This window comes from Varanus komodoensis, unplaced genomic scaffold (genome assembly GCF_004798865.1).
Source record: "Varanus komodoensis strain SLA01 unplaced genomic scaffold, ASM479886v1 scaffold9, whole genome shotgun sequence".
Taxonomy (NCBI): Eukaryota; Metazoa; Chordata; class Lepidosauria; order Squamata; family Varanidae; genus Varanus; species Varanus komodoensis.
The window spans coordinates 33,746,357-33,763,907 of record NW_025336598.1 but is presented as its reverse complement, the minus strand read 5'-3'; the positions used below and the strand labels follow the sequence as shown (position 1 = coordinate 33,763,907).

The following is a 17,551-nucleotide window of genomic DNA, read 5'->3' as shown; positions in this document are numbered from 1 at the left end:
CTCTCTCTCTCTCTCTCTCTCTATATATATATATATATATATATATATATATAACTTATATATTTTACTTTATATTTTATGTATACACACACACACACTCTCCTTTTTTCTGTATCCCATTTATGTCAAGAAAAAAAAATAAAAATAATATAAGAACAATACCCCCCATTTTCTTCACAATACCTTTGATGAACCACTGTGGAATCTTGGGTTTCACACCTGTAATAGGGGTTGTATACTATTTAAAGAATATTCTGCAGATATTATGCCAATAATGCAATAACTTTAAGAGTAAAACTTTAACTGTGTTCCTTCTTATGGTGCATCTTTTATCAAATTTTCATTAATGCAGAAAAAATCTAAATGAATGTCTGAAATTTATGAACACTAAGTTTAAAATAAATATTCACTGCCTCATTAGATAGGTAAGCACGTGTTCTACTCAAGTCAGAAGCACCTTCCTTTTGGACAAGATTATTCTGTAGCTGTCATTCATCTTGCACTGCATTTAAACGCAATTAAAATACTGATCTGGTTCACACAATCACTGGAGCTCATGATGGCTTATTCAAGCCATGGTGCCTTTGGGCCTGAGATTGCCTATTCATGCTGTAGCCACAGCTTACCATGTCTTATGAAGCCATAGTTAACCCTGAAACAGCCTCTGCAACCTAGGTTTGGAAGATATAACAAACCACAACAAGCTCCTACTGGAAGGGGTCTGCAAAACAGTTGCCCACGTATGCCACAATGCACCATGGCTTAAATTAGCCCCAGTAGGGTCGAGTAATTTTGCAAACTGGCTAAGTGGCTCATCAACCTAGCACTGACCCAGTTTGCACCATCAAAACAGTCCATAGTGGCTTGTTTAAATTGCACCATTAGCCTAATTGCTCAGGTGCAACTTGTTGAGCCAGCTGAACCTGGGTTGTTTGCAGGCTAAAGAACTCTTAGCTAATCCACAGGCTGAGGCAAGGTTATCTGAAGATTGTTTCCCCGTCAAACAAGCCATGCTGCCTTGGTTCGGATGATATGACATGACAAGCTGATCCTGGGTGGTGCTCAGTACATGCTAGTACATGCCACCAATTTAAGCAAGCCATTGTGGCTTGATTGTGCAAACTGGCCCACTGCCTCCTCTGACCAGCAGCAGCTCACACGGACAAGACTTCCCAGGAGGTGCTGTGGGCTAAACCCCAAATTTTCTGTGTGCAAGAGGTACACTCTAAGTAGCTAAGCTACTGCCCCCTTCTTTTCCAATTGCAATGGACAGTCCAGAAACTTCATGCATAACAAAAGGGAATGCACTTTCTTACCTCTTGGTATCTCGCATATCCATTCGCGCTCTGAACTGCAGTGTAGAGGCAGGACTGTTCCGTTTGTTTTGTATGCAGCACAGTTCCTCACATTATCTTCAAAATAAGTTTTCTCTAAAAAGGCAGATGCTACCTGCCACAGACCAGAGCATTAATCTGACGTGTGACTCAAGAGACAAACGTTCACAGGTAAGAAAGGACAAGACTTGAAATAGCACTTGCTCTTCTCTGTGGGGCTTTATTATTTATGTTTACTCTAAAGGGGGCTTCTCATGCTGAAGATACTCAGATATAGATCCTGAATACAAAATATACATGTTGATCAGATATGACATGTATAAATCACTACTTTTCAGCTACACAAAAGAATCAAGTGGGAAAAGTTTACTCTCCTGATTCTCTCGTATCTAGGTACTTGCTAGATAATAACATAATATGGCCAGTTTGTGATTCATTGCTGATAGACAGCCGCTTGTCTGCAGCATTCACATTGCTAACAAGGGCCAGTATCCATAGAGTTCTTACTCTACAACCGTCCAGGAAAAGAGCTTTTGATATTAACAGCTATCAGTGCAACAAACAATTCTGAAATACGTGCCTTCATGATTGCTGTCAAAATTAAGTTTTTTTAAAAAAATACAAGCTAGCAATTACTTCCATATTACTTATTTCATTTACTCCCCCACCCCATCAGCCTCATTCTAATTTCCTTTGAGTGCTATTATTTAAAGTCTCATTCCTTAAGACATACGATGTGCCAAGGCAATGGTGTTATCAACTTTCAAAATGTGTTTGATGGTACAGACTGAATCTTGTTTTGAATGGGCTGGAAGTTTATCATTGGTTACATAGGTTAGTGTGCGGGAAGAATGGATTCTACAACTTATTTTGTTTTCTACTTCACTAAGCTTGTTGTAAGGTAAAGAATAAAAAATATTTACGGAGGTCCCATCAGACCATTCCCATGATCCTCCAGATAATGGGTTCCTTTTGTTAAGTCCAATCCAGAATTGTCTTTCTTCATCACTGTGATTAAAAAACATAAAACCCCAATATGTAGATGAAAAGACTAGCCACCATTTTAATTTTAGCATAAATCAAATGAGATATATGCTTGGAGCTGTGCTGAAATGACTACTGATATGTTTGATTTGTTTTTGAACTTTTCTGAAAGGTTGATAAATGAGACACATAAGCATGCATAAAAGCTTCATTAGTTCTAAGGGAATGTTGAAGTTTTGACCAAGGAAGTTTGCGGGAAGGACAGCTTGCACTTAACACTTTCCCTTCCAGATACTTTTATACTCAAAATTGCAACTCAAGCAGACTTTCCTTCCAAAAAGTTCCAGATGCATGCTTACAAAAACAAACTGTAGATAATCATGGCAAAAGTCTTGAATTGCACCCCAAGGCTACAATTCTAAACCCACTTTCTAGGGAGTAAGGCCCATTGCATTATAGTGCAAGAAATTTACTGTGGTGTAATCTTTTAAACAGGCCAAAGACAAACCCACTGTCTATGATACATGCAAATAATTTTAATAAAATTATACCATACCACAGAAATATCCTATTATTCCTAGATGGAACTCCATGTTCAACAGACAGACAGACAGACAGCTTTCCACCTTCTACCTTTTCTGAATGGAATCTGAACAAAAGCACTGTCTGGAAGAAAATTATTTTTCCTTCTGAAAAATCCTCTCAATTTATTTGTTAGACTTACTGATGAAACATTGTACTCAGAAGTTTGTTCAAGAAATCCTCCTCAAAGGAATGTGTGAAACTGACAAGATGTGCTCCAAAATCTTGACACAAAGTTTCTGCTTCATCCCAAGATCTTTTCATCAGAACTTTTTCACTGTGAAATACCTGTGTAATAAAATTTAAAAAAGAAGTTTGAATTCCACATTGTCAGAGCAATATGTGAAGCAATATGTGGGTGGGGAAACACGATACATACTAAAAAATGCAAGTTCCTCCCTAACACAATATATTTTGCTACTTTTCTTTTCTGTATTCTTGTCACTCCATACCTCCAACAGTTCACAGCTGAAAACAGAAGTATATTTAGAAAGCCAGTGTGGTATCAGCCATTAGAATGTTGGACTGGGAGTCACAAGACATAGAAACAGAGCAAGTCAGAAGGGGTCTTCCGGGCCATATAGTCTGATCCCCGTCTCCAGCCAGCTCCGCACATGACATGCCCACCATGTGCATGTCTAGCCTACCTGGGTTCTAGTCCTCATTTAGGTTTGAAATTGACTGGGAGACACTGCACCAGTCACTAACTGGGTGCACATGGCACAACAACCACTGAGACTTCTAAAAGATAACTCTCCTCTGGTGGAAATAATAGTGTGTGTGGTGGGGTGGGGTGAGGGGAAGTTTTACTTTGTTCTTAGTAATCTCTGTGAGTGTGTGTGTGTTGGTTTTCCTTCTTTTCTCTCCATAAGGAGCAAATTTTAGACTTTGTGTTGTACTTCTACAGACTTCAGTAAGGTGAAAAGTACCCTCTCTTTAAAGGGGCGCAGAGTTTGGCAAGTAGCTTTCAAAGCTCAGAGTCCCTTTAAAAGGGGATTTTAAAAGAGGGATGCAGGAGGTTTAGACTGGACAGACACTAGAGGTATGTCCCGCTCCAAATCCAGCCCATTCCTACTCAGATCTCCCATTTAACCTCTGATCTCCCTGAGCTTTGACCACTACTTATCAAACTCTGTTCCCCTTTAAAAGTTGTGTGGGTGGACGGGGGAACAGTTTTAGTTTCAGCTGAGCTTGGAGAGGCTCAGAACAAAGTCCAAAATTTGCCTCCCCATGGACAATAAAGGGTGAAAGCTAAAAAAGATTAGGATCTTGTTGAGAACAGGATGTAAATCCTGAAAAACACCCTCTTCTCTTGCAAAAGTCCCTCACGGCTTGCTTTTCTCCAGAAAAGCTCAGCTTTTGCTTTATCCTCTATGAACCTACCTATGGACTTTTACCCTAGCCTACCTTGCAGGGTTGAGCATAAAAGGAGCAGAGGATGCTCACCCTCATCTGAGCAGGACAGGGAGATCTGTATTGGAACAAACTCAGAGGTGTTTTGCAGTCAAAATCCACCCGGTATCCATTGGAAATAAGGTGGGATTAAAATAGAACAAAGAAATAATACATAAATGATATAACATTTCAGTGCTTGTGCTGGCAAAGAGTACACAGCTTACTGAATGTTGTATTCATTTACTCTGCCTGCACTACTTTTATTTAAAAGCTGAGATGTTGATTGTTAAATTGAAGATGTACCAGAGGGAGTGGAAACATAATTGACAATATCCTATTCTATCACATTTCAAATTATAAATCTCAGCATCTGAAGTGTGTGCATTGGCAGACGGCACACTACATGGTGCCTTTGTTATTTATACTCGTGTATTGACATGTGCGTGCAGCAAGAAAAGGGATACATCCACCCCCACCCATGAAAATTCTAGAAACCCCAGAAAGGCAGCCTAATCCTGAACAGCAGCAACACACTAATACGATAATGGCACCCCCCAAATTTAAAAGAGGCACAAAATTGGAATATTGATTTAATAGGAAAATTATAATTGTCCCAAGTAAGAAGGTTCAGTTGAAATGTATGTCACTCCCTGGCTTTTATTATGTCATGGTTCAGTATAATAGGCATGGATTCCTAAATCTATTTCAGCTGAATTCTCAGTGAAATCTTGGCTCCCTTTTCACCTTGTAGCAGCTGAGCAGATTATGGTCTGATTCCCATCCAGGCATGCAAGAATGAAAAGGTTTTTGAAAGTGTCGTTCTTCATTAGGCTCATTTTCTCCATGGAAATGGGCTTCTTGCTTGCACAATGCCATAGCTTTGAATCTCGAACAGTTTTTCACTTCCCAAACACCAAGGGGCTTCTCCTGTCGCATAACAACACACCCTCCAGAATGTCCTACAACAGAGGGCAGGAGTTGGAGAAAGCATTTAGTAGGAAGCACAGTGGTTCTTGTTCCAAATGTGCAACCAGTTTTCTTTAGGGCAGGACAGACAAGGAGGCAAGCGGGCGGGCAGGCAGGCAGGCAGGCGGGCAGGCAGGAGGAAACAGTCTTCAGAAGTCATGCTCTACCCAGCGGTTTGTTCTTCCCATTTTCACTCCAACTGTGATCTTTGCAAAGTAGTACCTTTTATAAATACAATTGAAGTCCGGGCCCAATTCAAGGTGTTGGTAATGACCTATAAAGCCCTAAACGGCTTGGGTCCTGGTTACCTGAAGGAGCGCTTACATCCATATTTGCCCAGTCGCCCCCTGAGATCGGCGGGAGAGGCCCTTCTCCGGGAGCCCTCCGTGAGAGAAATTAGGAGGGTGGCTACTCGGAGAAGGGCTTTCTCAGCGGTGGCGCCTAAGTTATGGAATGCGCTCCCCAGAGAGGTCCGCCTGGCGCCGTCGTTATTTGTTTTTCGGCACCAGGCTAAGACCTTTTTATTTAAGCAACATTTTAAATGCTAAATATAATTGAATTTTATCTGGCCAGGGCGGCTTATTTTATAATGTGTGTTTTAATTAAGATTATTTTATATGGATATTTTAACTTACTGTTTTATCTATGTTGTAAGCCGCCCCGAGGCTTCGGCGAATGGGGCGGCATAAAAATGTTTTAATAAATAAATAAAAAATGTTGAAATTCCTTTTGGTAACCTTAATTCAGCTCTGTCTAAGAAATAAAAAAATGGCCTTTACCGAAACAAATATATATATATATATATTAAACTGGGTAGGAACCTTTAGTACTACTACAGAAAATGGTTTTGTCTGAATTTCAGTCTGTATGCTTGTATTTGTCTGAATTTTGTCTATATTCCAAGGCTGCAATCCTGGTCGTGCTTACCTGAGAGCGAGTCCCACGGAACACACCAGGATTTTCCTTTCAATAAGCATACATATGGTGTGTGTTTATAGGACTGTACAGGGCAATACTGAGTTCAAACTAATGGAGCCAGTAGTTCCCCTGCAGTGTCTATGCTGCAAAGCAGAACTGACAGAGGCATCACTAGAAATAGTTTTTATCCTAAAAAATCTGTAGACTCAGAAATTAAAATAGCTCTCTTCCTGGCCATTATCCAAGTGGCGTGCCCTTGACCTCTCCAGTGCTTTTCCCTCTCCCAACTTACTTGCTATAGAGTTGCTCACAGTTTCCACAGGATTCAACTAGGATCTCTGAAAATTTGCTGTAGAACTACTTCTCTTGGATACAGCCAAGAAGTGCAACGAAACACAATATATCCCTACTGCAAAAATAGCTTATTCAAAGCATTAATGTACTGAGAAATTATGTATCTCTGGGGAAGGACATCAGAATCAAGTAACTGTACCTGTGAAATCTGTTAGTGGTTCTCTTGTACTCAACCAGTAGAGGTCACTGTTGAAGGACAAGAGAAATTCATTTCCTTATATATCTAGCAATTGTATTGTTCCAGTGCACATAAAATGAGTAAGCAAATGAATTTACAAAGTGAAGCAACCTGAGAAATATCATGCATTGCCTAATCGAAGCCAAATGTCAAGAGAAAGCTGTTCATGCCCCTACCTTGAGTAAATAAATGTAACCTTGGGGGGAAGTGCAAAAGTTTACCAACACCAAGGAGCATTCAGAAGCTTGCTAGGCAAGCAAGTATCCGCAAGGTAGCTGTGATACTGAGACAGGCTTGCTCACTGTCCCTGCAGGACTGCTATTCAGGAAGTTGCTAACTGTAAGAGTGGAATGCAGAGATCCAGGTTGCCATCCTAAACACTCTTGCTACAGAATGTTGTTGTTGCTGTTGTTGTTAGTCGCGAAGTCGTGTCCGACCCATCACAACCCCATGGACAACATTTCTCCAGGCCTTCTTGTCCTCCACCATCCCCTGGAGTCCACAGAAGAAGCACCTCCAAACGCAGGGGGATTGATCTCTTTGGAATGCATGTAGGATAGCTCTGTCACTGTGAGATGCGGTAAAATATGGCGAGATCCGTTCCCAACAGCTATTTTATCTAATGAAGGGAAGTGATGGCAGGGCTGTTCTGAAGTTGGCTGGGGTTTTGTTTTGTTTTTTGCGGGGGATGCACTTTTGGGGAATGGGGGAGTGAGAAAACTGTTCTTTCTCCACTCACTTCTTTCTTAACTTGCAGAATAAAATTGTCAAATTGTTGTCCTTTCAAGCCATGGCTGTGATTAGGAAAGACTGGGTTCTTAAGGTGTTTCAATGGCACATTTAATGTGTTAGTCCTGCTCAAATTAAGACTGACAGCTCAAACACGGATACATAGAAAGTGAGGAGATGTGGCGGATCTCGCTAAAGAATAAAGGAAGAACAAGAGCCAGGAACAAGATGCAACTCACTGGGCTGATGCTTCCCCCAGTTGCTGTAGGCCTCAAGGGGCTGGGGTCCCTCTTCAGTTAGCCAAGCGTATTCTCCTGCATTGTTCAGATCTTGTAGCGCTATCCAAAAATAGGGGTTATCTGTTTTCACTGTGTGGTGAATCAAACTGTTGAGAAAACTTTGTTCAAACCTTTAAAAGGATTACAAATAAAGAAAGGGCATTAGATTCCTTACATGACAGTTAGGAAGCATTTCTTCTGTATCCTGTTGAGCAATACAGAGAACACACATGTGAAAAAAATCACTCTGTGGAAGCTGGATGAAATCCGCAGGAACAACAATTAAGCATGGAGCAATCTAATCTTAGGCTACATTGAATACCACAGTGGTGCAAGCAGTACTCTATGTGGCTGAAGCTAAAGCAGGATTCCTGCTGCGTCCAGCCATCCTGCTAGAGAAAAATCATCCATCCGATTCGTTACGACAGCAACAATTCTGTACAAATGTGACAGGCTTTTTTCTGTGTCAGGGAATGCAACCGCGAAGCCTGGCCTATGGTGGTTTGCCCATGCGCTGCCTTTCTTATTCTAATTGCTGCAAGGGCACCTCACACCATGGAACATGACTTGTTCTGAGCAATAAGGCTCTGATGACTTGGGTGTTATATACCACAAGCATCCATCTTAGCCTGTGCGTAGGAACACTTTCTGCCAAATAACCCAGTGACACGCACACACTTCAGCTGCAAAGGTGGACGATCCAGCACATTCAAAGGCCCACTCACGCAGGCTCATGCAGTAAGGCAGAAGACAGACTGGAAAGTCAGTTTTTCATGTTAATTTTGTCTCATTTTGAACTCCAGGGTTGGCATACCTTTCCAGCCTGAGTTGGGCGTGTTTGAGGACTGGACAGGCTTGGGATTCCATAAATCCACTTCCCATTTTCCCACCATTACCCTTTCACCTCTTCCGACATTGGAGGTCCACCATCAAGGATGTGAGGGTTGCAGAAGCTCCCATGGAAGCTGGGGGGGAGTGTCCAAGCTATCCTTCCAGGAGTGGGCATCACCACCTCTGCCCACCCTCCAAACAAAGGCCAAACATTCCAAGGAAACCCTGTGCTCCCACAGACTACTGGATTGCAGTCTACAGGACTTAAGGTGTTCTCTGATTTCTATCCAGCATGGCTGCTTTATTACTCATATAATATTTTAATATTAAATGTTGCTTTAAAGACCTGTTTTGTTGGTCACTCTGAAGGCTCTTTTCAGGGACAAATCATGCCAAAAATCAACTTATTATAATCTTTAAGTGAAACAAATGTATTGCAAAACAAAAAAGCCTTTAAGAAGCAACATTATATTTTATTTATTACATTATAATTGACCAATTTTGCAATTTATTGCTTTTATGAGTATGTTACAAGCTCCAGGTCCTTGAAGAAACAATAGAATATTTATGTATTTTTAAAAGATACACAAGTAGAGCTTTAACAAATAAAACCTTATCTATTAAATGTGGGTTGCCCAGAGCACTTTTCTTAAAGATCAATCCTACAGTCCCCTCAGACAATGCATATGGGTCACAAGATTGTTCTTTTATCATTAATATTTATTAATGTTAGTACATATTTATTATTGTTTATTATTAAATATTATTAATATTTATTAACATTAATAGATATTGTAATATTGTTTTTCTAAAAGCAAAATGCAGCCCTACCCAAATGGTATTGGTATTGAGATATTTTGGATGACGACTCCCAGCATTCCTAGCAGCCATGCTGGCTGTGGGTGATGGGAACTGAAGTCCAAAGCACTGAGAGAGCACCACTTTGGATAGGGCTGGCCCAGAGAGTGGAGACTAATCATAATTCTGGAGGGAGCACATTCCACAATCCATGGCTAATGCTCCTTGATAGGTCTGGTGTCAGTAAAGCTGTCAATCCGCAGCTGAGTGGAGATATTTCCTAGGCTTCAACTGTGAAGTCCTTCATGAGTCGAAGAAAGCCCAAGTGGACTTACCCTCAGGTAACAGAGGAAGCCACAGCCCTGAGTTTGCAAGGGCTGAGCAGGACATTTTGGAGGGCACCCAGTCATGGGGTCCCATCTGTTGGAGACAGCTAGACAGCACATTAGCAATGACAAAACGTGCTTAGGCCTGGAGCCTTTGATACCAATGTCAAATGAAGACTCATGCACAGTGAATCAAGACAAAACCCAACAAACTCGGCGCTCTTAGTACACATGCAACTCAAACACAGCAGGGGGAAAAGATGTTTGTTTATTCAATTAATTTCTATACCACCCCACAGGAAAAGCTCTCCTTATCGTTTCCATATGTCAAAAAGTAGTCATGAAAACAGAAATTTTGTTTTTTAAGTGTGCTGTTGTGTTTTTTAGATTTGTACACTATTGCTGGCTTTTACTTTAGCTTTATTCTCCTTTCAATGATTTTATGTTATGTTTTCTCATATTTTATTTTATTGTTTTAATTCTTCTAAACCGTCCATTTATTTATTACATTGCTGTTCCACCTAGTGGCTTGGCTAGCAAATAAATACAAACAAATCAATAAAAGAAAGCAACATTTTAACAGTTATAGCTACATGTGAAGCGAATGTGGATATATTTATCACGATGTTTATCAAGCACTTCTTGTAATTAAGATTCTGTAAATCAATACTAAAAGAATTAAAACTTCAAAACCTTTACATGTGAGAATAAATTACAAGCTGCTGAACATTCCAGTTCCACTAGTAGGTAACTGATTAATTCTATCCAGGATGTACTGAACTAATAAATTCAATATTTGACTTCAGTTAGTCATTGATCTAATAAGATAACTGAATGTTCCATTTTCTTCTGCACTACCACAAGAGGCATATTTGGGGATTTTAAAATAAAAAATAGCTACCTGTTCATTGATGTTGTAAGCGAGGGACAGTAATAGCCACTGGATGCATGTCCAAAGCTTCGAGGGACTACGTCGACACTGTAACAATATCCACCATATTTTTCCCATCCCTTCAAAAATAAACATTAGTTACAGTTATGTATAGCATATATGCATCTATACATGGTTGCACATAGTACTTGGATATCACTCAAATAAGTGCAGAAAGGATGTAGGAAAAATGTTTCCAAATGGTTCTCGTTAGGATATTCAAATGCAAAGACCAGACTACTCACTAATAAAGATGTTATTATGGAAAGGCAGATATAAAAGTAAGCAACATATAGTCATTGCCACAAATTTACCACATTGCAAGATTAAGTATTTGTTCCTTCTGCAGCCAGAAACCGTGTATCTGTGAATCAGATTAAGATCAGTGGTGGACACTCTTCCATGGTGTAGGTTGAAAGCACTGGATAGGATCAGATCCGCATGCAGCAAGGTTCTGCACCTACTGTATTTTGCTTATTTTTGTTATCCGCTATTATTTCCTGCACCCATTAGGGTGTTCATTGAATTCTGAAGATGCTAAAAATAAAGGCTCCCTATTCGGTACAGTAGCAACAGCACATCAAACTGGACATAACTGGGTGATCAAGAGAGCTGGGAGAGACTTTCCTTCCAGCTGCTCTAGCTCTCTAACCCTAAGCCCAGCCCTCATCCTGTTCTGTCTCAGTGAAGCAAAGTAAGAGCTGAAAGAAGGAGCAACCTCCATTCCACCATCTAGGCTGGGTGAGAGCAAGGAACGATCCTTGCCTTCCTGCAACATCTGGCCCTCTTAAGGGGTGGAGAGAGTAATTTCCCCAAGCATAGTGCAAGTCGCAGGAGTACAGATTCTGTTCACTTACAGCGCATGTCAATAGCCACTAACCATGCAACTACAACTTATATATATGCAAGAAACCAGTCCAGTGATCGGGAACCAGAAATTTAACAAGAGAATTAAGAGCGGCTCAACAGTATACTGTTATGCACATTCACTCAGAAATAAGACTGCTTCAGGAAAGCATGCATAGCTTGCAGGTTCAGCTGGATTGTGAGCACACTTTTGTCTCTTGAGGGAGACTATCCAGATGGCTTGCAAATGGAAGTATCAACTGTATTCCCTTTAAAAATGTCTATTACTGGTCATAGCTAATTTGAAACAGTTAATTTGTAAATATTTCAAGAAATATGACTGTTTAAATAACTTTATCTTGTAAGACTGATATTTCAGCATGCTTCTATGAGGTATGTTTTGACTTCATTTACTAAAATGTCCTATAACCCTTAGAGGTCCAAAACAAAAAAAAGATAAGCATAGTTAACTGTTCCATGCTGAAATGTTGCTGGAGTCCAGTGAATTAGACTAGGCTTTGTGTAGCTAATACAGTGCAGTAGGGCACCAAACTCACACTGCAGTAACAAGAAGGATGCTAATGAATTAAGTACTGATTTCTGAACATTTTGAAACTGATGCCATCTTAAGTTAAAGAAATTAGAACTTGCATCTGGCTGAATTTTGATCAGATCTTGGGTCAATAGGAAACTGGAATACTGCAGGTCCAGAATGGAAAGCAAAAGTCAACAAGGATTGTCAAAATAACACAACAGTTGCCTAATAATTCTGGTCCCTCTCTCTAATCAGTCAATTCTACAGATAAAGGCCATTTTAATTTAAGTATGTAATATAACTGAAATTGTCCAAATTTATTATAGGTCTTTATGAAATATTCTGTACTAGTTTAATATAGCCAAACTTCCATCTGAAATTAAAACACTTAAATTAAATACACCTTTGAAAACCTACCTCCTTCCAGCAATTTTACAGCTATCTTAGTCTTTCCCTTTCCTTTCTAAAGTTCAGACTAGGTTGCCCATTTCTCCTGTATCTTTGACAGGCTATTATCGGTATTGCTGGTGTACCTGGCTACCAGTACCAAAAATGCAGCCATTCTGAGATTCCCACAAGTGCAGACACATCCCAGTATCTTCTTTAAGTGGGAAATACTAAATACACAGGGGTTTGATTTCCACTGATTCCACTGAATGACTCCCTGTTAGAATAGGAAATGACAAATCCGTATGAAGCGTGTGGTGCTTCAAAGGATTACAGATTGTGTAATCACTGAGGCTTACTTCCATGTGTAGCACACTATGCAAAATTGTGCTGGGAAATCACATACATAGCCCCATGGACTATTATTTTAAGTTGTAGTAAGTTGGCACCGCTTGTTTTTTGACTCTTGCTTCTCTCAGCAGGCTTATGATGAACTTCAAGGAAAACTTCCTAAAGAGGATCAAACTGCAAATATTGCGTTGCATTTAGACTTAGTGTCTTAAAGTAGACCCTACGGTTTAAAGAGGATCCAGTGAAATGAATGGGATAAAATAGTTCTATATATTTTAATGAGTACATTTTAAGCTTAAGTAAGTCTGATGCTTACCCGTTTTCTATATGCATGGGGGAAAAATCAAGTCAAAAATTATTTACTACAAAAATTATGTAGTAAACCTTTACTACACATAGTGGCATTATGGCTTGGGGTTTATGATCTTTATTGTCTTCAGTCATGACATTATATTAAGAGTACAAGTCACACTAAAATGATCAATAAAGTTTTGTGTTTGTGGGATTATATTTTTCACACTGCACTTGGCTCAGAAAAAAATAAACAAGTGTTTTTCTGCCAGTGTGATCTTAGAACTGTTAGAACTTCTGGCCACAACGGGACTGTTTTGGAATAGGATCCAATACCATCCACTAGTTAGTAGAATATCAACAACCTCAAATATGCTGATGATACCACTCTAATGGCAGAAAGTGAAGAGGAACTAAAGACCCTCTTGATGCAGGTGAAGGAGGAGAACGGAAAAGTTGGCTTGAAACTCAACATTAAGAAAACTTAGATCATGGCATCCGGCCCTATCACATCCTGGCAAATAGATGGGGAAGAAATGGAGGTAGTGACAGATTTTGTTTTCCTGGGCTCCAAGATCATCGCAGCCAAGAAATTAAAAGACGTTTACTCCTTGGGAGGAGAGCTGTGGCAAATCTAGACAGCATACTAAAAAGCAGAGACATCACCCTGCCAACAAAAGTGCATATAGTCAAGGCTATGGTTTTCCCAGTTGCAATGTATGGCTGTGAAAGTTGGACCAGAAGGAAGGCTGAGTACTGAAGAATTGAGACCTTTGAATTGTGGTGCTGGAGGAGACTCCTGCAAGTCCCTTGGACTACAAGGTGATCAAACCAGTCAATCTTAAAGAAGATCAACTCTGACTGCTCTTTAGAAGGCCAGATAGTGAAGATGAAACTCAAATACTCTGGCCACCTAATGAGAAGGAAGGACTCCCTGGAGAAGAGCCTAATGCTGGGAACAATAGATGGCAAAAGAAGGGGACGGCAGAGGATGAGATGGCTAGATGGAGTCACTGAAGGAATCGGCGTGAGCCTAAGCGGACTCCAGGAGATGGTGGAGGACAGGAAGGCCTGGAGGAATGTTGTCCATGGGGTCACAATGGGTCGGACATGACTTTGTGACTAACAATAACAAGTTAGTAGAAAGTCAAGTCTAACGCCCCTGACTCTTCACTGCTTGAAATGCTTCCCACTTCTCTGAAGCTATTGCTCTGCTTAAAGGCATATGTGCTTCTAGATATGTGGAGAATGGGGACTGCTGAGATATTTGCTGCTAGCTTACTATGCAGCTGAACCTAAAGGAAAGCAAAGGATATCTCTGATAACCTCACCATCCTCTTGGAACTGAGAAGATGTGTGGAACTGGGAAGATACTGGCATTCAGGTATATATCCTGAATATACTAGTCAGAGTGTACCATTCTATTGTAAAGTCCTGTACAAGCACATTTTATAAACATATCAGCTCGAGTATGCATGTCTGCCCCACCAAAAATTAGCAAAGCACATGTTTCTTATATAAAGCTGCCCTGAGATTATATACACAATCTTCCCTTCCTTGGCTCAGCAGTTCACCCAAGGCAAAGAGAAAAGGAAGAGTCCTGGTGGAAACAGGAAGAAAGAAAGCAGTTCTTTCAGAAAGAACTGAAAGCAAGAATGAGCCTCCCCTACCCCTACTTGTTTGCTGTCCTCTTCCTTGCCATGCAGAGAAAATTGGGTCCATCCTTTTGGCAAGAGAAGACACTGAGAACTTCTTAGCTGATGGCCTTCCTAAACTTGGAGATGGCACTCACTAAAGGTTTAGACAATAAAAGCCCAGGACCAAAATGGATCAAAATACTGGATTAGTCTATTGATTTGAATCCAGTTTGTTCTTAAAAGTTGATCTATCATACATTTCTGAGCTGTTTAACGGGTAGTTATAATTCTGGCTATTCCAGGTGACAATGTGGGGGACATATGGTGCTTCGAGGGACAAGGCTGCTACCAGTTAGAAGGTATTATACACCTGATCTGTCTCCTTCTCCTTGGTGAATCTTGTACATTAAGTACACAGACAGAAGAAGAGGTATAAAAGCACAAGAGGCCAGTCCGTGGAAATGCCACTACCTGCCCCTCTGTCTCTCCCCCGCACCTCCATAATATCATGGGTGAGGTAGGGAGATGGCACTATAAAAGCCTCATCTGGAAGCAGCCACCGCTGCTGCAAGAGAAATGGCTGGGTGAATCATCACTCAGCTTGCCATTTCTCAGATCAATTCAAATGACTAATTTCTTTGCTTGGATGTGGATGCACTAAACTGAATTAATTGGCTACAGTCTGGGATACTAGCATAAAATGCTGACATTTCTCATGATGCTACAGAAGTACTGTGACCTTAGCATAACCCAAATGTTGTCAGCTTCATAAGCAACATTTCTCCTCTTCTTTCTCATCAAGCATCTGACAGCTCCATATTACCATTTCAAAAGCTGGCTTAGGGAAAGTGCTTAGATAATCACTGCTTTACTGTTTAGACAGCTAGCTTAAGGAATTTGACCTCAGCAGCGAAACATTTGCCCTCTGTTAGCAAGTTATAGATTAGGAGGGTAGCCCTTCCACCACCCACGGTTGTTGAATTAGTAATAAAATCATAGGACACATGGCCAACGGAGCAATATGTGCTTTGCTGCAATGTCTGAGAAAGATATGGAATCATCATTTTGTCAGAAATCAGAAGGATTTAAATATACAGATTAGTAAGGTGGGAGAGCTTTTCCTGAAGCCAAGAAGGCATGAAGACACCCAGGTGCTATAAGTGAAGAGAGCAGCAAGCCTCTCATTGCCACCAATGAAAACAAAAGGGAGAGAAACTCGAATATGGCTCTGAAACCAAACATTAAGCGAAACCCCAAGCTATCTGTGCATTCAGGCACCAGAAGAACTCACAGGCTGGTGTGGCAGCATCCACCTGAACGCGATAAACTGCAGTATAAGAGGCATTTTCAATAAGGCAACATCACTCCAGAAACTCTGAGGTTCCCTCGTATACTGTAAATGGCTTTTCCATGCAGTAGAACATCAAGGTAAGGTCTGCATCATCATTGTACAGATGCAGCTGCCCCCTTAGTGCACCAAGGCAGAAAGCCCTCTGGCTGGTGTTCTGAACTCAACTACGTCTTATAATAAATACATACAATGCAGCTTAGCCTCCCTCCCTTTTTTTCTTGCCAGTATATGGAGCCTGATCCATGCATGAGTAGGGAGGTCTAAAGTTTTCTTCCTTGCTGCTGCTTCCTTAAATTTGCCCTCCCCTTGCAGAGGCTAAAAAGGGGGAAAGTCCATGGAGGCCTCTTTTTCCCTTCTCCAGTCCCTGCAAGGAAGGTGGGGTGGGCAAATTTAAGAAATCAAACAACGGGGCAGGTTTAAATGTCCTGAACTCACAAAGGCTGGCTCCAGTCTGGTCTAGGGGCTCAAGTATGTATTTGTAAGAAATGTAATAATAGTGAGTAAAAACACTACTTATTTGACAGATCACACAGTTTAGACCCCCAGGACCAGCAATACTAATATACAGGTGAGAAACATCAGGTCCCAGTCTACTATTTTATTCAGCAATAATCCTTTGGCGGGCTACTTCTGTCCTGCCAAGCACTTTTAAAGCATCGATTCTCATTAATTTTAAGAGGCCTTATCTCATTAAATCCCATGAATGTTTAGGCTTGGCCTTTGAACAATACTGCTATTTTTTTTCCAAATCAAGAAGGAAGCAAGCAAACAAGTCAGCAGTTAATTATTGTTACTCTTCAACCATGAATGGAATGTTAGTGTAAGTGTACAAAGAATTTAGATTCAGCATGTGTTCTACCATGACATTTAAATATATATAAAAGCCAGGGGCAAAATCAAGCACTGTGTAACAGTTGCTATTTGTACAGATGGTTTATGAAAGTGCTCTGTCTTTTGATGTAGAAAGATATAGGGACTTCAATCAAACCTGCTGGCAAAACAAGCAGGAGTTCTAGGAAAAGATTTACCGACTAAATCCACAGCTTCTCAAGTGTCCCAACATGTTCACAGAGTTTCCACACGAGGGTCTTTCTGAATCCCCTTCTATAAAGATGCAGAGGCGCCCTTTCTGTTAAAATGAATTCATGATCTATAAAGGAGAAATCCAGGTTCTAGTCCTCTTGTGGCTCTGAAGGTTTCAGGGTGACCTCAGGTCAGTCACAGAGTCTCAGTCTAATGTACCTCACCATGCTTTTGAAGGCAATGGCTGGGTTCACACAACACAATAAGCTATGGTGGCTTATAGGGGTGGCTTGTCATGTTGTCTGAACTCAGCCAGAGTTGCTTGTGCATGGTGAAAAACCACGGAGCTGGGTTTTGCCTATGCACAAGCCACCATGCCTATATAAGCTGCCTTGGGTTCCTTGCAAGAGAAAAATGGATGAGAGATAAATGTGTTGGCAATGAATAATAAACAACATTAATTTTGTAACAAACCCCTGGTTGTGGAACATGCAGACATCTATAGCAGCAAAACTTGTTTCAGGAA

At 40.7% G+C, this 17,551-nt stretch overlaps 1 protein-coding gene across 1 annotated transcript in view; it reads right to left on the bottom strand.

The window, feature by feature from the left end:
- Positions 1 to 17,551, bottom strand: part of PLA2R1 (phospholipase A2 receptor 1) — a 66,510-nt gene that overhangs the window by 29,122 nt on the left and 19,837 nt on the right. Inside the window, exons 10-16 of the mRNA XM_044418172.1 lie at positions 10,575 to 10,684; positions 7,680 to 7,849; positions 5,040 to 5,254; positions 3,043 to 3,188; positions 2,258 to 2,342; positions 1,317 to 1,449; positions 184 to 219 (exon numbers count right to left, since the gene is read on the bottom strand). Coding sequence (XP_044274107.1) covers positions 184 to 219; positions 1,317 to 1,449; positions 2,258 to 2,342; positions 3,043 to 3,188; positions 5,040 to 5,254; positions 7,680 to 7,849; positions 10,575 to 10,684 — 895 coding nt within the window. The remainder of the gene's footprint in view (positions 1 to 183; positions 220 to 1,316; positions 1,450 to 2,257; positions 2,343 to 3,042; positions 3,189 to 5,039; positions 5,255 to 7,679; positions 7,850 to 10,574; positions 10,685 to 17,551) is intronic.